This window comes from Carlito syrichta, unplaced genomic scaffold, assembly GCF_000164805.1.
Source record: "Carlito syrichta isolate Samal-C Ts95f unplaced genomic scaffold, Tarsius_syrichta-2.0.1 Scaffold308670, whole genome shotgun sequence".
NCBI classification, from domain to species: Eukaryota; Metazoa; Chordata; class Mammalia; order Primates; family Tarsiidae; genus Carlito; species Carlito syrichta.
This window is the reverse complement of record NW_007252766.1, coordinates 562,659-585,835: the sequence shown is the minus strand read 5'-3', so window position 1 is coordinate 585,835 and position 23,177 is coordinate 562,659. Positions and strand designations below refer to the sequence as shown.

Below are 23,177 nucleotides of genomic sequence, written 5' to 3'. Positions count from 1 at the left end.
ATCTGTTCAACGGATTGACCAGAAGCCATTTATTGGGGGTTTACAGCTTGTATTTATCCCAAATTTTACACAGGCAGTCTTCCAAGTCTTCCAAGTGAACACAAGCCAGGTGCAGGGGGCACCCCCCCCACCTACCCACCAGGTGTCTCCTCAGGCAAGAGGAAGAACAATCCCAATTAAATCACAAAACCTTTACATAGACACAAAGCCAGGTGAATGAGGAGCATCCCTCACCCACCAGGTGTTTCCTAGAGTAAGAGGAAGGGCAATCCCAATTAAATCACAAGACATTTACATGAACATAGAACCAGGTGGATGAGGGGGCGTCCCCCACCCACCAGGCGTTTCCCCAAGCATGAGGATTCCAAAACTATTTCACTGTTCCTCGTGCTTGGTTAATATTTCTCAAAAGCAGTACAGCAATTCTAATATCATAATATTCTAATAATCAATAACTTTTAAAACCTATGCATACGCAACACCTAATAACCAACCTAAATCCCAATTCCTCTCTATTTTACGCTAATTCTACCTACACTATAGAAACTCTTAATTATAGCCCAAACCAATTCCTAAGGAATGTGGCCCAGCCCAAAGCTCGTGCTGGGCATTTAGGAATGTGGCCCAGCCCAAAGCTTGTGCTGGGCAGTAGCTCTAGATATTTATCTGTATTCTTAAGGTTAAAACAGCACTTTGTATGTATATACTAATTAATATACTATTAAATCTTTAAAGAAGCTTGTACCATACTAAAGGCTCCCAAATGTGACCTGAGTTTGAATTATGTTAAGTTTAAAGCCGAAACCGTGGTCTGTGAGACACGGGAACAATGGACTCCTAAAGTAAGCCATGCCTGTCGTACTCTCAGAACTTCATGCTTAGATCATCAAAGTCCCTGCTAGTAGAACGTGCCAAAACAGCAAAGAAGGGAAGAGGCAATGGGCCTTCAGCTTCTGAACTTGTCCTAGCAGTCTCAGGGTCTGCAGCCTGCCTGGATCCCTAACGCTCAGGCAGGCCTCCATGACCGGCTACCAACAAGTTACAGCATCACCAACCAGCCAGTCATTCAGGCATGACTTTTTGGACTCTTTTGGTCAATGCCTGATTCCTATAGTTACCTCTGATTTGTTTTTGGAATTTGTCCTTTACTAACTGGCTCTGCCTTGGTTTAGGCTCTCATCTTCCCTTATTTGAATTATTGTTGGCTTCTCCAAATCTCTGTGCTCTTTTTTCTGTCCAGAGTGACCCTTGTAAGATGCAGGTCTAACAGTGTCACTCTTTTGCTTCACAACTCCATGCTTTCCTGTTAAGGTCTTTGAGTTGGAGTCTCAGGCGATCCTTCTACCTCAGCCTTCCAAGTAGCTGGAACTACAGGCAGGCACCACCATGCTCGGCTAATTTTTTGATTTATTGTAGCAATGAGGGCTTGCCAAGTTGCCCAGACTGGTCTCGAACTTGCGAGCTCAGGCAATCCTCTCATCTTGGCCTCCCAAAGTGCTGGGATTATAGGTTCGAGCCACTGCGCCCGGCCTTGTTGAAGGTCTTTAAACCTTATTCTAAGTGCTGCTGGTCTTGGATGGACCTGTTACTCCATCATCATCATTTGGCACTGACAGCTCAGCCCATACGTTACCTCATCAACTGACTGTTCCTCCAAGAGATGCTATGTGCTTTCACAGCCCTTCCTCCCTTTTCTCACCTCTGTCCTTGTCCCCTGTCCAACTGGCAGACATCCTTGAAGAACCACCCAAATGTCTCCTCCCCTCTTGACCCTTCCTTGCTTCCCCTAGCCTTCCATCCTATTGCTCCTTCTTTGCATAGATAGTATTTTTTTTTTTTGACTCAGAGTCTTACTCTGTTGCCCAGGCTGGAGTGCAGTGAGACGCTCACAGACACCGCAGCCTCAACCTGCTGGGCTCAGATGATCCTTCTGCCTCAGCCTTCCAAGTAACTGGAACTATAGGCACTCTCCACCACCATGCCTGGCTAATGTTTTGATGTATTATAGAGGTGAGGTCTCGCCAAGTTGCCCAGGCTACTCGCCTCGGCCTCCCAAAGTGCTGGGATTATAGGCCTGAGCCACTGGGCCCGGCCAGATAGTATTTTTAAAAAACATTTCTTTATTGCAGCAGTATTCACTTTGTATCAGTTATTTATGTGTCTGTAAGTGCTGGCTTTGGCACAATGCCTGGCAGATATAGTAGAGATTCAAGAAATACTGATTTGAATAAATGAATGCATAGAATAACAGGATCTTGTGAAACAGAATTTAACTAGTTGAAATTTATTAAAGGCAAATGTGCATCAAGAAAACCAATTTTTAAAGTACAAAGATGAGCCGGGCTCAGTGGCTCAGCCTGTAATCCCGCACCTTTGGGAGGCTGAGGTGAGTGGATTGCCTGAGTCCGCGGGTTCGAGACCCGCCTGGGCAACTTGGCGAGACCTCATCTCTACAATAAATCAAAAACTAGCCAGGCGTGGTAGCGCGTGCCTGTGGTTCCAGCTACTTGGAAGGCTAAGGCGAAAGGATCGCCGGAGCCCAACAGGTCGAGGCTGCGGTGGCCGGGAGCGGCCACTGCACCTCCAGTCTGGGTGACAGAGTGAGACTCCAACTCAAAAATAAAATAAAATAAAATAAAAATAAAAAAAATAAATAAAGTACAAAGATGGAGGGATCTAGTTTAATAGCAGAATGTGTTAACAATTACTTAGGGGTTGTGGTTGACAGCTCAGTGTGAGTCAACAGTGTGAGGTGGTGATGACAAAAAAGAAAAGAATGTGAAGTAACGTGAATGAGGAAGCTGAGTATCTGGCTTTATACCCAGAGAATTGTGTTTGGTTCTAGATATCATGTTTTTAGAGGGATGTAGACCAGAATAGCAATAGTTCTTGAAACCATTTTGTTTTTAAGGTTTTTTGAAAACAATTTCCAAAACAGACAAAGCACTAGCTAAAATAAATAAGAAGAAAAAGGAAGAAAGCACAAATATACAAAATAAATGAAAATGGAAAAGTAGTCACTGAAACAGAAAAAATAATTACTAGAGTGTTTGCAGGCCCCTACACAAATGCATGTAAAAACTTTGGTGAAATGAATAACTTCCTAGGAAAATACTGATAACCAAAAATGATAGAGACAGAAAGTTTAAACAGACCAATTTCCACAGAAGAAATAGAAAACCACATTAAGGATGTATTCCTCAAAGTACCAGGCCCAGATTATCTCATAGGGAATTCTAGCAAACCTTCAGCTAGGTTCTGTAAATTATTTCAGAGCATTTCTTCATTGCAGCAGTACTCACTTTGTATCAGTTATTTATGTGTCTGTAAGTGTTGGCTTTGGCACAATGCCTGGCAGAGAGTAGGGATTCAAGAAATATTTGAATAAATTAATGCATAGAATAACAGGATCTTGTAAAACAGAATTTAACTAGTTGAAATTTATGAAAGACAAATGTGCATCACGAAAACCATATATACTTAAGAAAATGAAAGAAAACTTCCCAAATGTTTTTATGAAGCAAAATATTTATATCTAAACATGATAAAAGTACAAAAAAGAAAACCACAGACTAGTATTATTTATGACGATCCATGTAAAAGTACAAAATATATAGCACTAATATAGCAGTAATTAGTATTTTATTAGTGAACAGAATCCCATACTATATTAAAAATATAATTCACTATGATTAGGTGGGATTAATTCCAAGAATGCAAGGTAGGTTCATTATTAAGAAATACATTAATATCATATACCATAATAATAGGTCTCAGGAAAAATTTTATCTTCATAAATGTTGAAAAACTTTTCCCAGCATTCAACATCCATTCCTCATAAAAAACATTCAACTAAATATGACTTGAAGGGCAGGTGTGGTGGCCTATGCCTATAATCCCTGCACCTTGGAAGGCCAAGGCAAGAGGATTGTTTAAGCCCAGGAGTTTGAGATCAGCCTAAGCCACACAGCAAGACCTTGTCTCTACAAAAAATAAAATTACCTGGGTGTGGTCGCAGGCACCTGTAGTCCCAGCTATTTGGGAAGCTGAGGTGGGAGGATCATCTGAGCCCAGGAGACTAAGGCTGCAGTAAGCTGTGATTGTGCCACTGCACTCCAGCCTGGGCAGCAGAGCGAGACCCTGACTCCCTCCCATAAAGCTTTATTTTTTTATTTTTATTTTTATTTTTTTTGAGTTGGAGTCTCACTCGGTCGCCCAGACTGTAGTGCAGTGGCTGCTCCCGGCCACCGCAGCCTCGACCTGCTGGGCTCCGGCGATCCTTCTGCCTCAGCCTTCCAAGTAGCTGGAATTACAGGCATGTGCTACCACGCCCGGCTGATTTTTTTGATTTATTGTAGAGATGAGGTCTCACTGCCCAGGCGGGTCTCGAACCCGTGGACTCAGGCAATCCACTCACCTCAGCCTCCCAAAGGCGCGGGATTACAGGCTGAGCCACCGAGCCCGGCTCATAAAGCTTTATAGATACTTTCTTAACATGAAAAAAATGCATGCCTGTGGTTCCAGCTACTTGGAAGGCTGAGGCAGAAGGATCACCTGAGCCCAGCAGTCGAGACTACGATGGCCTTGAGTGTGCCACTGCACTCCAGCTTGGTTGACAGAGTGGAACACGGACTCGAAAAAGAAAAAAAAGAAATTGATTAGGAGCTTAAGTATGATAGTAATCCCGGAAACCATAGAGAATCAATGATAAACCCAACAATAAAACATAAGGTAACAGGACATAGAAATCTATTCACTGAAATCCACAACCTTCATATATACAAATGATAACCAGTTAGAGAACATAATGATAGTGATAAACCCATTTACAGCTGCAACAAAGAAGCTTAAATATGTGAACATATGCTAAATAAGAAATGTGCATAACCTACAGGAGGAATACCCATAAACACTCCGGAAAGACACACTTGAACAAATGAAAATACATTTCCTGTTCTTGAATAGCATGATTCAACATTATAAATATGTCCATGCTCCCTAAGTTAATATATAAGTTTAATACAATCCCAGTAAACAATCCAACAAGCTTTTTTGTGAAGGTGGACAAATTAATGCTCAAGTTTATATGGAGGTATAGACATAAAAATAGTCAAGAAAACACTAAGTAAAGAAAATCTAGGGGAGAGGAAAGGGGGAGGATTAGCTCTACGAGACATTAAAATAATGCTGTATAGTCTCTACCATGGTGACTCACACCTGTAAACCCAGCACTTCGGGAGGCCGAGACAGGACTGCTTGAGTCTAAGAGTTCAAAACCAGCCTGGACAGCATAGTGAGATCTCATCTCTAGAAAAATAGAAATAAAAAACAAGCCGGGCATGGTGGTATGCACCTGTAGTCTCAGCTTCTTGGAAGGTTGAGGCAGAAAGATCACCTGAGCCCAGGAGTTTGAGGCTACGGTGAGCTGTGATTTTGCCACTGCACTCCAACCTGGGTGACAGAATGAGACTGACTTAACGTGTGTGTGCCCACATACACATACACACTATATAGTCTCTATAAGTAAAACATTGTAGTACTGGTACATGAATAGGGCAAATAGATGGATAATATGGAATAGAAAGGCCTGAAATAGACTCAATAACTTATGAAAATTTAGTATATGATAAAGGTGAAATTTCAAATCACTGAGGTAAAGAGGGACTTTTTAATAGATGGTACTGGAACAGTTGATCCACTATTTGGAAAAAGATAAACTGGATTCATAGATCATATACAAGAATAAACTCCAAAACGATCAAAGAGCTAAATTAAAAATGAAACCATACGAAAACTAGGAAAAAATGGGTGAATTCTTCTATGACTTTTAATTCAGAGGTAATAAAATAAAATATAAATAAACTTGATTATATACAAATATAGCTGGTACAGTGGCTCATGCCTGTAATCCCAGCACTTTGAGAGGCTGAGATGGGAGAATTGCTTGAGTCTAAGACAACCAAAGGCGATATGAGACCCTATCTCTACAAAAAATTAAAAATAAAACAAAGACATTTCCTGTCAAAAAAAAAAAAAAATTCTGGCCAGGCACAGTGCCTCAGTCCTGTAATCCCAGCACTTTAGGAGGCAGAGACGAGAGGATTGCCTGAGTCCAGGGGTTCAAGACCAACCTAAGCAACTTGGTGAGACCTTGTCTCTATACTAAATAAAAAAATTAGCTGGGCATGGTAATGTGTGCCTGTGGTGTAACTGGGACTACAGGTGTGTGCTACCACACCTGCCTTGTTTTTATTATTATTTTTCTTTTGTAGAAACGAGGTCTCACTATTTTGCCTAGGCTGATCCTCAGATTCTTGGCTCAAGCAGTCCTCATGCCTTAGCCTCCCAAAGTGTTGGGATTACAGGCGTGAGCCGCTAGGCCAGGCTGACAAAACAGATTTTTAAACCTTTGAGGAAACATTCAAACTCATCATTATGAAAGAAGTGAAAATTAAAACAACACTAAGATACTGTTGCTGACCTCACATATTGGCAAAAATCTTAAAGTATGACATATTCTGTTGGAAAGATTGTGAGAAATAGGTATTCTCATGCATTGCTTTTGGGTGTAAAAAGGGATGTGATCTGTTTTGCAGGGAATTTGACAGTGTCTAATAAATTACATACTTATTTGCCTTTTGGTTCCACAATTTCACTTATTGGAATCTATCCTGAAGAAGATATCCTGTCAAAAACCCCATTTATAGGAGAGTGATTGAATAAACTATGAATGGTGTATCTACTTAACAACGTACTATGTGGTTGTAAAAACAAGTAAGGAAGATCTCTATAAACCAATCTAGTGATTTTGGCGATATATCAAGTAAATGTTAAGTGAAAAAAAGAAACGTGAGAAATAATAGCAATACTGTCATATTTTCACAAAAGAAAGGGGAATAAGAAAATATACATGTATTTGTTTTTTTTCCCACATAAGCTGGAAACTCATGAGCTTGGTTACTTGGGTTGAGGAGGTACATGAGAATAGGGCGGAAAGAATGATGTGGGAAGAATGATTCACTTTAATGAATATCTGTTTTTGTCTGGCTCTGACAATATTCATAGTTTATTCAATCACTCTCCTATAAATGGGCTTTCAGATTGTTTACAGGATTTTACAATTACAATCAATACTGCAACATTGCACATTTGTACTTTCCTATTAATGGGGGTCTGTCTTCAGGGTAGATTCCAATAAGTGAAATTTAAATAAAAAAAAATAATTAAAATCAACCAGAATGTGGGGATAATGGAAAATGGACTACAAATAATAACACATGACCCTAACTGTATTACAAATAAATAACATAACCACACTGGGGGAGCTGGGGAAGGGGAAAAAAAAACTACCCTAAGTAATTTAGGTAGGAAGTAGTATTTTGGCTATGTGAGGTCAGACAATTAAGTTCACGAACTCGTTCTAGAAAAAGTGGTACATACCTTATTGCTGAATATCACTATGGGCACCTTTGAAGAACTCCCCTTGGGAATCTTTGCACTGATACCAGCGCCTAGTCCACCTGTCAAAGCAATTTTGGAACTCTTTCTGGAATGGCCATCAGAGCTGTTGTCGTATTACTCTTGATGTCCTGAATGTCATCAGATTCTTCCTTTCAGTGTTTCCATTATCTTTGGGTAAAGAAAAAAGTCATTGGGGGCCAGATCAGGTGAGTAGGGAGGATGTTCCAATACAGTTGTTTGTTTACTGGCTAAAAACCCCCTCACAGACTGTGCTGTGTGAGCTGGTGCATTGTCACGTTGCAAGAGCTCCTTTGGGACCATTTTTTCATACATCTTTCTCATTTCAAGATTTTCACTTAGGATTTTCCTATTTCTCTATCAATGTTTATTTGGTCTGCTATGCTTCTCACAGTCAGCTGCCGATTTTGATGCTCAATTCAATTTTTGCAATGTTTTCATCAGTTCTGCTTGTAACTTGCCATCCTGACCTCTTTTCATCAGTGACACTTTCTCTCCCCTCAGGAAAACATTTAATCCATTTGTACACTGCTGTTTTTTTCATGGCATTAACCCCATAAACTTGGATTAACATGTCCTTGATTTCACTTCCACTCTTGCCAACTTTAACAAGACATTTAATGTTTGTCTGTTGCTCTATTTCAAGCTCTGACATTGTCACGATGGCACACAAAAACATGCAACAATAATGAATGCCACTCAGCAAGATGTCAACACAAACACAGCTGTGAAACACCAGTTTGCCAGGGTTATGAAACCTTATTGAGTTGCTTGTACATTGCTGCCGGTGTAAGTGCATGGTGGCAAGTTCACAAACTTAATTGCCAGACCTTGTATGCTGCAAGGCTAAAGACAAAAAGACCTGTTCAGTCAGCCTTTCATATCTGAAGGTTTTGTATCCATGGGTTCAGTATAACCAGCTGCAGATTGAAAACATTTGGAAAAAAATTTTGTTTGTGCTGAGTATGTACATGCTTTTTCCTTATCATATTTCCTAAACAATCAGCATAACAACTATTTACAGAGCATTACGTTGTATTAGGTATTATAAATCATCTAGAGTTTTTTTTTTTTGAGTTGGAGTCTCATTCTGTCACCCAGGATAGAGTGCAGTGACCACAGCCTCACTCTGTTGCCGCAGCCTCAACCTTCTGGGCTCAGGCAATCCTTCTGCTTCAGCCTTCCAAGTAGCTGGAGCGACAGGCACAAGTCACCATGCCTGGCTTATTTTTTGATTTATTGTAGAGACGAGGTCTTGCCAAGTTGCCCAGGCTGGTCTTGAACCCCTAGTCTCAGGCAATCCTCTTACCTCGACCTCCCAAAGTGCTGGGATTACAGGCTTGAGCCACCGTGTCTGGCTTTTTTTTTTTTTGAATTGGAGTCTCACTCTGTTACCCAGGCTGGAGTGCAGTGGCACGCTCACGGCCACTGCAGCCTCAACCTGCTGTACTCAGGTGATCCTTCCACCTCAGCCTTCCAAGTAGCTGGAACCACAGGCATGTGCCTCCATGCCCAGCTGATTTTTGTGATTTATTGTAGACACGAGGTCTCTCCATGTTACTCAGGCTGGTCTCGAACCCCTGAGCTTGGGTAATCCTCTCGCCTCCACCTCCGAAAGTGCTGGGATTACAGGCGTGAGCCACTGCTCCTGGCTTAGAGATGATTTAAAGTATATGGGAGGATGGATTTGGATTCTCTGCAGATACCACCATTTTATATCAGGGACTTAAGTGTCTGTGGATTTTGTTATCTGAGGGAGATCCTGTAATAAATTCTCTGCAGATACTTGTAGACTGTATGCAAATATTCTACTGTGGTTAGTAAATTCATTTATCACAAGGTATGAGTTAGCAATTTTGAACTATTTTATGTGTATTCTAGGATTGAGCAAATAAATATACTATGATAGTGGGAGTCAGCTCTCTCAGGAGAAAGGAATTACAAATAAGGAAAAGGGAAAGGAAAGGATGAAACTTGTGGTGCTGGGTTGGAGGAGATCTCAGTATAATCCAAGGTATAAATTACATAAATATATATATCTACACACACCCCCATATATATACCATATATACATGTCTGTCTATCAAGGTAAGTATAGGTATGTGTGTATGCATACATATTTACCTGCTTTAACTATTGAGAGGGCCAAGAATGTTACCCTTGTAGCAATGAGCACACCTTTCACCCAAATCTCGCTTTCTAAAAATGATTATTTTAGAAAGCTGAGACTAGGCCTGGTGATTCATGCCTATAATCCCAGCACTTTGGGAGGTCAAGGTGAGAAGATTGCCTGATCCCAGGAGTTCAGGACCAGCCTGGGCAACTTGACGAGACCTTGTCTGTACAATAAATAAATAAAAATTAGCTGGGCATGGCGGCACACCCCTTGTAGTTCCAGCTACTTGAAAGGCTGAAGCAGAAGAATTGCCTAAGCCCAGCAAGTTGAGACTGTGGTGGCGATGAGCATGCCACTGCACTCCAACCTGGGCAACAGAGTGAGACTCCCACTCAAAGACAAATCAAAACAGAAGACAAACAAAGGAATAGCTGATTCCAGAGTTAGGGCAGAATGAGTACTAGACAAGTCTGGAAAATTCTATGATGCCAGAAAGGAAGGAAATAATCAAAAAATGATTCTGCCATATGATCCAGCAATCCCATTTCTGGATATATATCCCAAATAGTTGAAATCAGGATCTTGAAGAGATATTTGCACACTCATGTAGCTGCATATTCACATTAGCTGTGAGATGAAAGCAACCCACATGTTCATCAATGAATGGATGGATAAAAAAATGTGGCATATACATACAATAAAATATTATTTAGCCTTAAAAAGGAAGGAAATCCTGTCACATCTTACAACATGCATGAACCTTGAGGACATTATGCTAAGTGAAATGAACCTGTTGCAAAAAGATAAATATGGTATGACTCCCTTATTTAAGATACCTAAAGTCAAATTCATAGAGACAAGGTAAAATGGTTGCCAGGGTCTGGGAGAAGGGGGAAGTTCAGTATTGTTTAATGGGTACAGTTTCAATGTTGCAAGATGAAAAGGATCTGTAGGTTTGATTTACTACAATGTGAATATACTTAATTGTACACTTAAAACTAATTAGAATGGTAAAGTTTATGTGTTTTTGTTTTGTTTTGTTTTGTTTTGAGTTGGAGTCTTACTCCATCACCCAGGCTGGAGTGCAGTGGCTCGCTAATGGCCACCCCCAGCACCGACCTGCTGAGCACTGCTGATCCTTTCGCCTCAGCCTTCCAAGGAGCTGAAACTATAGGCGTGCAGTAGCATGCCTGGCTAATTTTTATTTATTTATTGTAGAGACAAGGTCTCACCAAGTTGCCCAGGCTGGTCTCAAACCCACGGGCTCAGGCAATCCACTTGCCTTGGCCTCCCAAAGTGCTGAGATTATAGGCTGAGCCACTGAGCCCGGCCACTTAGGGACTTTAAATGATCCTTCAGTGTGAGTCAGCAATGTGATCTGGCGGCCAAAGAAGGAAAGAAAAGAGATGAATACAGTATTTTATTTTATTTATTTATTTTTTGAGTTGGAGTCTCACTCTGTCACCCAGACTGGAGTACAGTGGCCACTCCCGGCCACCACAGCCTCGACCTGCTGGGCTCCGGCGATCCTTACGCTCAGCCTTCCAAGTAGCTGGAACTACAGGCGTGCACCACCACGCCCGGCTCATTTTGATTTATTGTAGAGATGAGGTCTCGCCAAGTTGCCCAGGCGGGTCTCGAATCTACGGGCTCAGGCAGTCCACTCACCTCAGCCTCCCAAGGCGCAGGATTACAGGCTGAGCCACCGAGCCTGGCTGAATACAGTATTTTAAAAGAGGGAACTGAATTATTCACAATAGCGAAAACATGGAACCAATGCTGCCCATTGAAAGTGAACTGGATTAAAAAAAAAATGTGGTACATATACACGATGGACTATTACACAGCCATAAAGAAGGACAAAGTTATGAACTTTGCAGCAACTTGGATGGATTTAGAGGCTATGATACTCAGTGATCTATCACAGAAACAACTGAGTACCACATATTCTCACTCATAAGTGGACCTTTAACAATTATCATACTACTATAAGAAAGGGATTGGCAGTAACGGGAAACTGCCAGGGGAGTTGAGGGGCATGCTTCATCAATAAGGGTACCTGATCTCAAATCAGGCAAAGGGAAGCCCAAATTTTACCTGTACAATGACCACTTGTATGCCTAATCCTAAACTATGCCCCACCTCTTTAAAATAAAAAGATAATAATTAATAATTAATAAAAGTGGGAGCTGAATACAATATCCAGAGTATTGTGTTAGGTCCTGGGTGTCATGGTTTCAGAGAGGTTGAGACCAGAAAAACATAATATTTGTAACTGTTTTATGTAAGGAATGGTTAACCTTGGCTCACCATCTCTGTGTGAACCTGGGAGCACTTGAGGAATACTGATATACCTGGGTCTCACCCTCAGAAATTCTGACTAGTCTATGGTGGGGCCCAGACATTATTTTAAAAAAGCTCTCTAGCCAGGCTCAGTGGCTCAGCCTGTAATCCCGCGCCTTTGGGAGGCTGAGGTGAGTGGATTGCCTGAGCTCGTGGGTTCGAGACCCGCCTGGGCAACTTGGTGATACCTCATCTCTACAATAAATAAAAAATGAGCCGGGCGTGGTAGCGTGCGCCTGTAGTTCCAGGTACTTGGAAGGCTGAGGCGGAAGGATCGCGGGAGCCCAGCAGGTCGAGGCTGCGTTGTCTGGGAGCGGCCACTGCACTCCAGTCTGGGTGACAGAGTGAGACTCCAACTCAAAAAAAAAAAAAAAAAGCTTTCTGCCATGCTTGGCAGGCTGGGTAGGTTTGGTATGGCCAGAGTCACAGGGGGTGAAAGTATTCACCAAGACAGTTATGAATTAAGAAAAGTAGATTGATTAAAAGGAAGGTACGTTGTGAAGGGCACAGCAGGCAGGACAGCAGCGAGGATGTCTGCTGTCTGTGAAGAGGAAGGAGCCGGAGGGGTGTTTTTATAAGAGAGGTCTAGTGTGGGCCAGGGAACCGTCTTGAGGGTGACCTGCGAAAGGAAATTTCCAGAAGTTTGTGAAGCGGCTGATTGATGGCGGTGTTTTGTTTCTCTAAGATAAGGTTAGTTAACAGTAATAGTTAGCAATACTAATCCTAGGATTAGTTAATACTTCTTGTTTACCATGCAACTAGAGTGAATGGTTAACTGTTTTTTGTTTGTTTGTTTGCTGGGAACTAGCAGCAAATGTTTTTGAGCTGGCTAAGCAGGTTTCTGCTGTTATCAGTGTCTCTTTGTGGATTTTTATCTTGAGGTCCCTTTCCTTGATATAAGTTACCAAATTTACTCAACTGATGCTGGCCTAATCAGGTCTCATGGTCTGTCACATGTTCCAGGTGATTCTGATGGGTGATCAGGGCTGCAAACCCCTTGGTTAAGGCAACTAGAATGTTTAACTAGAAACAGACTCAAGTCAGCTTTATAAGAATCGTGGAGAAGGGGAAAGTAAAGCTTTCTGAATTTCTATCCCCTGGAGAGAATTTGGTGGATTTGAGGTGAGGTCTGCTTTTGAAAATCTTCCCTTGTGACCTTGATATGAAGCCAAGTATGGAACCAGTGAGCTGGATCACTGCTTCTCAAACTTTAATGTGCATATGAGTTACCAGGTGATGCTAAAATGCAGGTTCTGATTTAATAGGCTGGAGGGGAGCTTGAGAGTCTGCCTTTTTTTTTTTTTGAGACAGCGTCTCATTATGTCACCCGAGCTGGAGTGCAGTGCTACAATCATGGCTCGCTGCAGCCTCAAACTCCTGGGCTCAAGCGATCCTCCTGCCTCAGTCTCCTGAGTAACTGGGACTATGAGAGTGCACCACTACACCTGCCTGGCTAATTTGTTTTTATTTTTTGTAAAGATGGAGTCTCTGTATGTTGCCCAGGCTAGTCTCATACTCCTGGACTCAAGCAATCCTCCCGCCTTGGCCTCCCAAAGTGCTGGCATTCTAAGTGTGAGCCACCATACCCTACTTAGCATAGCTCTTGACACAGAGTAAATGTTCAGGAAAATGGTGACTGCTGCTATCGCTTATGCTTCCAACAAAAGAATTTTCTTTTGTTGGAAGACCAGAACTGTGATCAATGTACAGAAATAACTTCTATTCTACAGCCAAGAAAAAAGCTGTGGTTACTTAAGTGGAAATTATCTTGACCTAGTGAAAAATAATGGTTCTTGTTTGTCCTTGCATAATTAACTTTTGCAGTAATCTTATGGTCCTGGCCTGATAAAATGTGACAAGTGATTCACGGATTCAAACAAATATTTTTTGAGCACCTGTTACTCTCTAAGAGTCAAATACTTCTGAATGCTTGTGACTCCCGACATAAAGCCTATTTTTCAGACCTTAGCTCCGTTGAACTCACTGTCCTTTTGGCCTCCTTTCCTCCTTCAGGACACTCCCTGAAGCTTGGACTTCAGGTTGGGCTAACACTCTAGTAGCACCCTGTGCACCCTGTCACAGCTTTGTCTCTACCAGCCTGCGAGTTTCTCCTTTTCCTCTTCCCTTCCCTTCTTTCTCTGTAAGCTTCTTGAAGGCATGGGGCTCTTTATAGCTTCATCCCTTGGTACAGTGCCTGCACTCAAATTAGAGTTAAACTGATTGTGTGATACAGGAGGCCCTCCAGGAGGTCAGAGTCTGAGTTGCATATGAGATCAGGAAAGGCTTTCTGGAAAAAGTTATGCTTGAGCTAATACTTAAGAAGAGACAACAGGTAGGAGGAAGTCGGGGGCTGGAGAGCATGGTGCATTTGGGGGACTGTATGTACCTGGCTTGGAGGAGCAGCATGGAGGTTTTGGGAGAGTAGTGGTCAAGCTGGAGACCAGGCTAAAGACTAGCATATGATAGACTTAAATGGCAGCTAAAGAGATTGGGTTTTATCTTGAGGATGATGGGAGACTGGTGACAGATTTTAAGCAGGAATGTGTGGAGTGTGGGTTGAGAGTGATATTAGATACTGGGAAATTGTTTAGGAGTTTTATACATAAGCCAGGTAATCAGATCCCAGCTGTCACCCTTAATGCCTTTTCTGGTTCACCCCAGAGGCATCCTTTGGCTGGTTAGGCAGTGCCTTGATTATGCAGTGCAGCAGACCTTGGACATTACATATTGATCTCAACTGGTCCTTAGGCATGGGTGCCTAGCCCACGATAGGCAGAAGATGCAGCCATTTCTTTTCTATGGATTAGCTGGATAACAAGAGGCCCTTGGTAAATGCTTGGACATTTACTGGATTTCTTTCTTTTTTTTTTTTTTTTTTGAGTTGGAGTCTCACTCTGTTGCCTAGGCTGGAGTGCAGTGGCCGCTCCTGGCCACTGCAGCCTCAACCCACTGGGCTCTGGCGATCCTTCTGCCCCAGCCATTCAAGTAGCCGGAATTACAGGCATGCGCTACCATGTCCGGCTGATTTTTTGATTTATGGTAGAGATGAGGTCTTGCCAAGTTGCCCAGGTGGGTCTTGAACCCGATGGCTGGCAATCCACTCCCTCAGCCTCTCAAAGGTGTGGGATTACAGGCTGAGCCACCGAGTCCGGCTTACTGGATTTCAATACCAGATCTGCTGTGTCCTAGCTATGAGGACATTAAAGAAGTTATATATAACCTCTCTGAACCTCATCAAAGAATGGAGCTAATGCTGACTCTTTAGTGTTTTGGTTTTTTTTGAGTTGGAGTCTCACTCTTGTCGCCCAGGCTAGAGTGTAGTGGCACACTCATGGCCACCGCAGCCTCGACTTGCTGGGTTTAGGCGATCCTTCTGCCTCAGCCTTCCAAGTAACTGGAACTACAGATGCACGCCACCACTAGTTTTTGTGATTTATTGTTGAGATGAAGTCTCACCAAGTTGCCCAGACTGGTCTCAAACCCCCAGACTCAGGCAATCCTCTGCCTCACCCTACCAAAGTGCTGGGATTACAGGCTGAGCCACCGCACTGGCCTCTTTAGTTTTGAGAATTGAATTAGATGATGATAAAAATAATAATGACCATTTAGTAAGCATCAATTATGTGTCAGGCCCCTGTGGTACATCCACTAATTAAAATGTGTGTAAATAGCTGATAGATTATTGCCTTAGTGATGTCTTCCAAAGGATTTTATTTATTCCCACAAAATCAACAGAAAGAGAAAATAATGGAGAGTTAGTTGACACTCAGGAAACAGCCAGTGAGTAATTTCCAATGTTATTTTATTAAGGAAGTACTTGGAGCTTAGAAATCAGCTATATTTTAACCACATTATAATTTAATGCAATTAGCCCTTGACTTTAATTTTTAGGTTCAGGGTCTTGGGCTGCTACAGAAGCCAGACAGAGCTGCTACCTGGACTATGACATTATTTGTTTACTATTTGATATTAGTGCCAATCTTCTGACCAAATAATCAGAATAAACTCCTGAATACAAGTTCTAATGGACAAGATGAAATATGTGAGGTTGTCCAAGGGTTAGGATGAGTTATATGTCCTATCTGGATGCCTGACAGGTTTCTGATAATACTGGGCCCTAGCTTTGTCTAAAAGTAAATGAAAGTGCCTTTCAGTCTTCAGTAATACTGCTCACCATAGCCTTTCTTTTTCCTTCTTTATGTAGGTTTTAGGTGACCAGATCCTCTTTGACAATATAAAGCATGGATTAAAACTAACTCTGTAGCAATCCTAGGATTATGGGCTCAGGAGAATAAATCTTGGGTTGACTATGAGATGATTTCACTTAAGTCTCCTTTTGAAGAAAGTAGCTATGGGAGAAGTAGCTCTGAGCATGGTTTATTGGTTATTCCTGGTTGCCCAAGAGCAATTCTATGAGTACCACAGTCCGTTGTGCATTTGGCTCATGAGTGACGTTCCTGAGATGATAGTGGGTCACTGGCAGCAGTGATCCACTGAAAACTGACCATGTTTCTGGGCCTAGCCCTCGTCCCTGATCAATAGAGCAAAACTCAAGGAAAGCAGGAATTGTAGTCACTGAAACACTCTCTTGCTTCTTTGTGTCTACAGTGCCACCTAAGTTAGAGGTTAGCTTATCCCTGGAAATCAGCATAAAACTAGAGAATTTTAGAGCCGTCTCTGTGTCTGACCATGATGCCATTTTTCTTCTTTTTTTCCCTCAAAACTTCTTCCTTCTCCCTGTGGAGATAGCTTACCCACCATACACCAGTCTCAAATGCTGCCTTAGAGGGTGCATGGTAGGAGATAAGATTAAGATGCAACCTTACCCTTACTTCTGCCTTTTCTTTTCCAGCAACAGCTGCAGGCGTATGTGGCCTGGGTGAATGCACAGTTGAAGAGGAGGCCAGCAGTGAAGCCTGTGCAGGACCTGCGACAGGATCTCCGGGATGGTGTGATCCTGGCATATCTCATCGAGATTGTTGGTCAGTTGGCCCTGGACTCTGATGCTAGCATATGCCAGAACATGGCCTTCTTTATCTTTCATATGCCTTTCTAGGCAGAGTGTTTCTTCTTTAGAATATATGAAAATGGGCCAGGCGTGGTGGCTTATGCCTATAATCTCAGCACTTTGGGAGGCCGAGGTGAGAGGATTGCCTGAGCCCATGGGTTCCAGACCAGCTGGGCAACTTGGTGAGACTTCATCTCTACAGTAAATCAAAAAATTAGTTGGGCGTGGTGGCACATGCCTGTAGTTCTAGCTACTTGGAAGGCTGAGGCGGAAGGATCGCCTGAGTCCAGCAGATTGAGGCTGTGGTGGCCATCAGTGTGCCACTGCACTCCAGCCTGGGTGACAGAGTGAGACTCCAACTCAAAAAAAAAAAAAAGAAAATACTAGAATATATGAAAACGGAAGTAGGGAAAACTTAAAATACTTGCCCTAGGTTAATTCATTTACTTATTAGTCAGCATACACTGTGTGACAGGCACTGTATCATACTTTGGGAATATGATGATGAGTACAGTCTATGTTCTCAGGAGTATGCCAATCTAGTTGGAAAGGCTGGAAAATGAAGTCAGTTCCATTAATGTACTTTAGTACTCTGATGGGGTAAGCATAGATGGGAGTACATGGAAGGACACTCCTAGGGGTTCAGGGATGGTTTACCAGAAGAATTGATGTCTAAGCTGAGATTTGCCAAAAGAATTGATGTCTAAACCAAGAACAACTGGCATCTGAACCAAGGCTAGAAAAGGAAGTAGTAGCCAGGCAAAAAGGAAGGTATGTTATCAGCAAAAAGATCCTTCTATGATACTCACCATCATAATCCTTCATAAAAGGGTTTTTCCTCTTGAAGCTATAGCATTGTCACCATTATACTAGATGGTACCATAACTTTATTTCCATAGCATTTGTCCATAACTCTGTTATTATTTATCTCAAGTATCTGTGGTAATCACTAGTTTCTCTCTCCTATATAGACTAAGCTCTTTAAGAGCAATACAGCATAATTTTTTTTTTCTGTTTTCACAACCCCTAACCAAGTGCACACAATAGGTATGCAAATATTTATTGTCATATTAGTTAGCTGACTTTGCTTAGAGTCCTTGAAGGATGTGGGGCTTGCAAGTGGTATGGAAGAAACCAGGTTTGCAGTAGGCAGCCTATTCATAAATTCCTCACTGAGATAGCTCATGAATTCATGAGTATTCATTTGTAATGACAATAACAATAGTAATAGCAGCTGCCAGGACTGAATACCTTCTATCTTGTTTAATTCAATTTCAATTAATGTCACACCCCAGCTGGGCTCGGTGGCTCAGCATGTAATCCCGCGCTTTGGGAGGCTGAGGTGAGTGGATTGCCTGAACCCGCAGGTTCGAGACCCGCCTGAGCAACTTGGTGAGACCGCATCTCTACAATAAATCAAAAAAATTAGCCGGGCGTGGTAGCGTGCACCTGTACTTCTGGCTACTTGGAAGGCTGAGGTGGAGCGATCACCGGAGCCCAGCAGGTCGAGACTGCAGTGGCTGGGAGCGGCCACTGCACTCCAGTCTGGGTGACAGAGTGAGACTCCAATTCAAAAAAAAAAAAATTGTCACACCCCTGGGAAACAGATCATATTATCCCTACTTGCAGGAAAAACAAGTTTAAAAGAGAGAATTTATAAAAATAAATAAATTCATAGTCAAGAAAAGTAGCTGAGCATGCTTCTTTGATTTATTTATGATGTGCATATGAAGTACTACTCTTTTACTCATTTTTATGAAGTTTAGAGAATCTAAGCAACTCATATAACTTTAACTGCCGCTGTAGAGGTACAAACCTGGATCTATTTTAATTTCAAAGCCCATTTGAAACATTTAATTTTGCATTCATTTGAGTAGGTTATAGACAGCCTGGTCATCCAGATGGAATAAAAGGATATGAAGTCCCAAGCCTTTTTTCGTTTTGAGTTGGAGTCTCACCTGTCGCCCAGGCTGGTGTGCAGTGGCACGCTCACTGCCACCCCAGCGTCGACCTGCTGGGCTCCAGCGATCCTTCCATCTCAGCCTTCCAAGTCGCTGGAACTACAGGCATGCACTACCACGCCCAGCTAATTTTTTTTTTTTTTTGGTAGGGAAAGGTCTCGTCAAGGTGCCTGGGCTGGTCTTGAACCCACAGGCTCAGGCAATCCACTTTCCTGGGCCTCCCAAAGTGCTGGGATAACAGACTGAGCCACTGAGCCCAGCCCCAAACCTTTTTTCTACATGGGTCCCCCCCACCCATTTTTCTTCCTAGAAGCAACCAGTGTTAGCAGTTTCTTGCATTTCTTTCCAGAGATATCCTATCATAACAAGCAATATGAATATGTATTATTTTTCCAAACCAATGTTCTTAAACACTACTTTCTATTGTGACTTTGCTGTATAGAAAAACTCCTTCCAAGATTTTGTCTGTACTCACTGAATCCACTTCCTTATTTCTTATTCTTTCTTTTTTTTTTTTGAGTTGGAGTCTCACTCTGTCGCAGTGGCCGCTCCCGGTCACTGCAGCCTCGACTGCTGGGCTCCAGCGATCCTTCCGCCTCAGCCTTCCAAGTAGCTGGAACTATAGGTGCGCGCTACCACGTCCAGCTAATTTATTGTAGAGATGAGGTCTCACCAAGTTGCCCAGGCGGGTCTCGAACCTGTGGGCTCAGGCAATCCACTCACCTCAGCCTCCCAAGGCGTGGGATAACAGGCTGAGCCACTGAGCCCGGCTTCTTATTCTTTCTTTAACTTGTCTTTAGCAGGCTTGTTCCCACTACTTCACTGGGACTGCTTTCCTTAAGGTCATAATTCTCCACCTTGTCAAATTCAGTGGTCAGGCCCCAGTCCTCATTTTATTCACCTTAGCAGTACTTGACATAGTTGCTCACTTCTTTCTCCTTCGAAGACTTTCTTTAATTAGCTTCCAGGAGCCTATAGATTTCTAGTTTTCTTCCTCCTCACTGGCTTCTTCTGTTTGCTTTGCTTTGCTGGGTTTCTTTCCCTTCCTGACCCCTAAATGTTAGAGTGCACCAGGTTCAGTCCTTAGCCCTCATATGTCCTCTGCCCTAAATAATCTCTTTCCAAATTTGTATCTTTAGCCTGAAGTTTTCTTCGAGTTCTAGACATGAATATCCAATGACTCTACTTGGATATCGCATATGCAGCTCTGGCTTCACACGTCCTAATTAGAACTTTGGATGTCCTTCCCTTCCCCAATCCATCTGTCCTCTAGGTTTCTTCATCTAAGTAACATATCACATCACCATTTGCTCAGGTCTTAAAGCAGAACACTTCAAAATCATCCTTAATCCTTTTCTTTTTCTTACAAGTCACAGTGAATCCTTCAAAATATACCCAATATCTGACTTCTTGCCAGTCGGCCTCTTCCACTCAAGCTCAAACCACCATTGTCTCTTGCCTGGACTATTTTTTATTATCCTTCTGACTGATCTCCTTATTCCCTCTCCAAGTAGTCCATCTACACACAGAGTTCATTTTTAAAAATATCAACCAGATTATGTTATTCCCTGGTCTCAGACTTTCCGCTGGCTGCCCATACACACTTAGGGTGGAATTCAGGCTCTTTGCTGTGGACCACATGGCCCTGCATGACCTGGCCTTGCTTACCACGCCAGCCTCTCCTAGGATTGCCTCCTTGCTCACTCCACTCCAGCCACGCCGGTCTTGTTGCAGTTCCTCGGGTAAGCTGAGCTCACAGGTTTGTTCCTGCAGTTTCTTCAGTCTGGAAGGTCTCCTCCTCAAATCTTAACATGCTTTATTTAAGCCTCTGCTCAAATATATTATCAGAGAGGCCATGATTACTTTTATTTTTCATCCTAGCACTTATCACTACTATGAAATTATATTAAACATTTACTTGCTACATATGCAGATGTAAATTCTTTGAGGGAAGGGACTTTGTCATTCTTGTTCTCTCCTGTCTCTCTGGTATCCAAAACAGTGCCTGGCACACAATGGATGCTTGGTGAATATTTGTTGAATGAATAAATGTATTCAGGCCCCTAGGTGTAAATGTAAAAATTTGAAGGCCCTCTAAAAAGATTTTGTTTTCCTATTCCCCATCTAAATCCCCAGCTAAGTCCTCGACTCACTAGGACTTAGCTTTTAATATCTAATTTTAGTGTTCATGTCAAATCTTCCCTTCCTCTGTGTCTGGCTGCTATGAAACTTCGATAATACAGTAAGTCACCTTCATATGAACCTTCAAGTTATGAACGTTAATGATACACTCGTGCTTTTTAAATGTATTATTTCTCTCCATCAGGTGTTGGTGCAGCCTGTTAAATACATATAGACAATTGTGTTAGTTGGGTACCTAGGCTAACTTTGTTGAGCTTATAACAAATGGACTTATGCATGTGCTCTTGGAACTGAACTTGTTCATATGTTGGGGACTTCCTGTATTCCCCTCTATAACTTCATATATATATTTTTCTCTCTTAACAGCAGGAGAGAAGCTGAATGGGGTACAGCTGAGTCCCAGTAACCAACAGGAGATGAAGAATAATGTGGAGAAAGTACTACAGTTTGTGGCTTCCAAAAAGATTCGTATGCACCAGACTTCGGCTAAAGGTCAGTGCCTTATCACATCCTTGGTGGATGAGTACACTCAGCTTTAACAAGTGAGTACCAGCCTCAGGAGAGCCCTGGGTGTAAGCTGGCTGGACACAGAAGCTCTCCATTCATTTTAATTGAACACAGAGTTGCTTGAATGTGTATAGGAAAGTTAATGATGAGAGAAAAAATTACAAAATTGGGACATTAATTTTAGAATGTCTCATTTAAGTTATCAAAAATGAAGATAGTTTTTCAAGTTCCTTGGGTTTCATGACCAAATATTATTTCAAATACTCATGACCTACATTTTTTTCCATCCAGTTTTCGAGAAGGAAAATATTTTATAGCACCTTTTTTTATAGCATGGAACATTCTAGGCAGTATGAACAGGGCTCTGTGTCCTCTGCATCTGTCCTCCTATGTGGCGGCATAGTCCAGATGGTTTTACCAGTTCATTTTGAGCCCAGGATATGGGGAAGAAGCAGTGTCAGTATCCCAGGCTTCCTGGTCCTCTCTCTGTCAGTTCCTGTGTCTGATTGCTTGTGGATCTCATGAGAATGGGGGCAGAAGGGCTCATGTTAGATTATTGGTGTCTTCTGTGTTGGGGTCATTTAGGTGGGGCTGGTACTACCACTGAGAGCACCTGGCAAAAGCTATCAAATGATCTTTCTTCGCCGGGCTTGGTGGCTCAGCCTGTAATCCCGCACCTTTGGGAGGCTGAGGTGAGTGGATTGCCTGAGCCTGCGGGTTTGAGACCCTCCTGGGCAACTTGGCGAGACCTCATCTCTACAATAAATCAAAAATGAGCCGGGCGTGGTAGTGTGCGCCTGTAATTCTGGCTACTTGGAAGGCTGAGGCGGAAGGATCGCCGGAGCCCAGCGGGTCGAGGCTGCGGTGGCCAGGAGTGGCCACTGCACTCCAGTCTGGGCGACAGAGTGAAACGCCAACTCAAAAAAAAAAAATAAAAAATAATCTTTCTTCAAGCCTTATATATTTAAAGTCTACAAAGCTAAAATAAAAATAAAATTTTACCTATTTCTTTACATTGTCTTTCATCAGACCTATCACACTGTTTTCTGCCTGCGTTTCTCTTTTTTTCTAGGGCAAAATTTAGAGTGCCATAATACCTCTGATCTGGTCCCCTGTGGAGTGGGCTTGGGGATCTGGCCCACTAAAGTCAGCTATTTTGAGGGAACACTGCCATTCAGGACATCAGTGTCTTTTACCTGGAGAAGTGAGACACCTTCTAATTAGTTCTGCTTTATTGATTTTTGGCCCCCTCCCCTCTGCTCTCCACACCACGTCAGAATGAGCTTTCTAAGAATACATATGCTCATGCCACTCCTTTGCATCTGAGGGCCCTTAGGATAAAATCCAGAGCCCTTCCTATTGCTTATCAGGCTCTGTGTGACCTGCTGTCTGATTTGCCCTCACCTTTCTCTCTCTCCACCTTGCACCCTGGGCTGTGGCTGTGCTGAACTTCTTTCAGTTCCTCTGTCACAGCACTGTGCTACAGAAATATCATGCAAGTCACATGGGTAACTTAAAAGTTTCTAATAGTCACAGTATAAAAAGAAAAACAGGTGAAATAAATTTTAATAATAGGTTTATTTAACCCAACAGATCAAAAGTTTTACCGTTTCACCATGAA

The 23,177-nt window shown here is 42.4% G+C and overlaps 1 protein-coding gene across 1 annotated transcript in view; it reads left to right on the top strand.

Annotated features, from left to right (window-relative positions):
* DIXDC1 (DIX domain containing 1) overlaps positions 1 to 23,177 on the top strand; it is an 89,402-nt gene that overhangs the window by 20,311 nt on the left and 45,914 nt on the right. The window contains exons 3-4 of the mRNA XM_008065584.2: positions 16,791 to 16,920; positions 21,416 to 21,541. Coding sequence (XP_008063775.1) covers positions 16,791 to 16,920; positions 21,416 to 21,541 — 256 coding nt within the window. The remainder of the gene's footprint in view (positions 1 to 16,790; positions 16,921 to 21,415; positions 21,542 to 23,177) is intronic.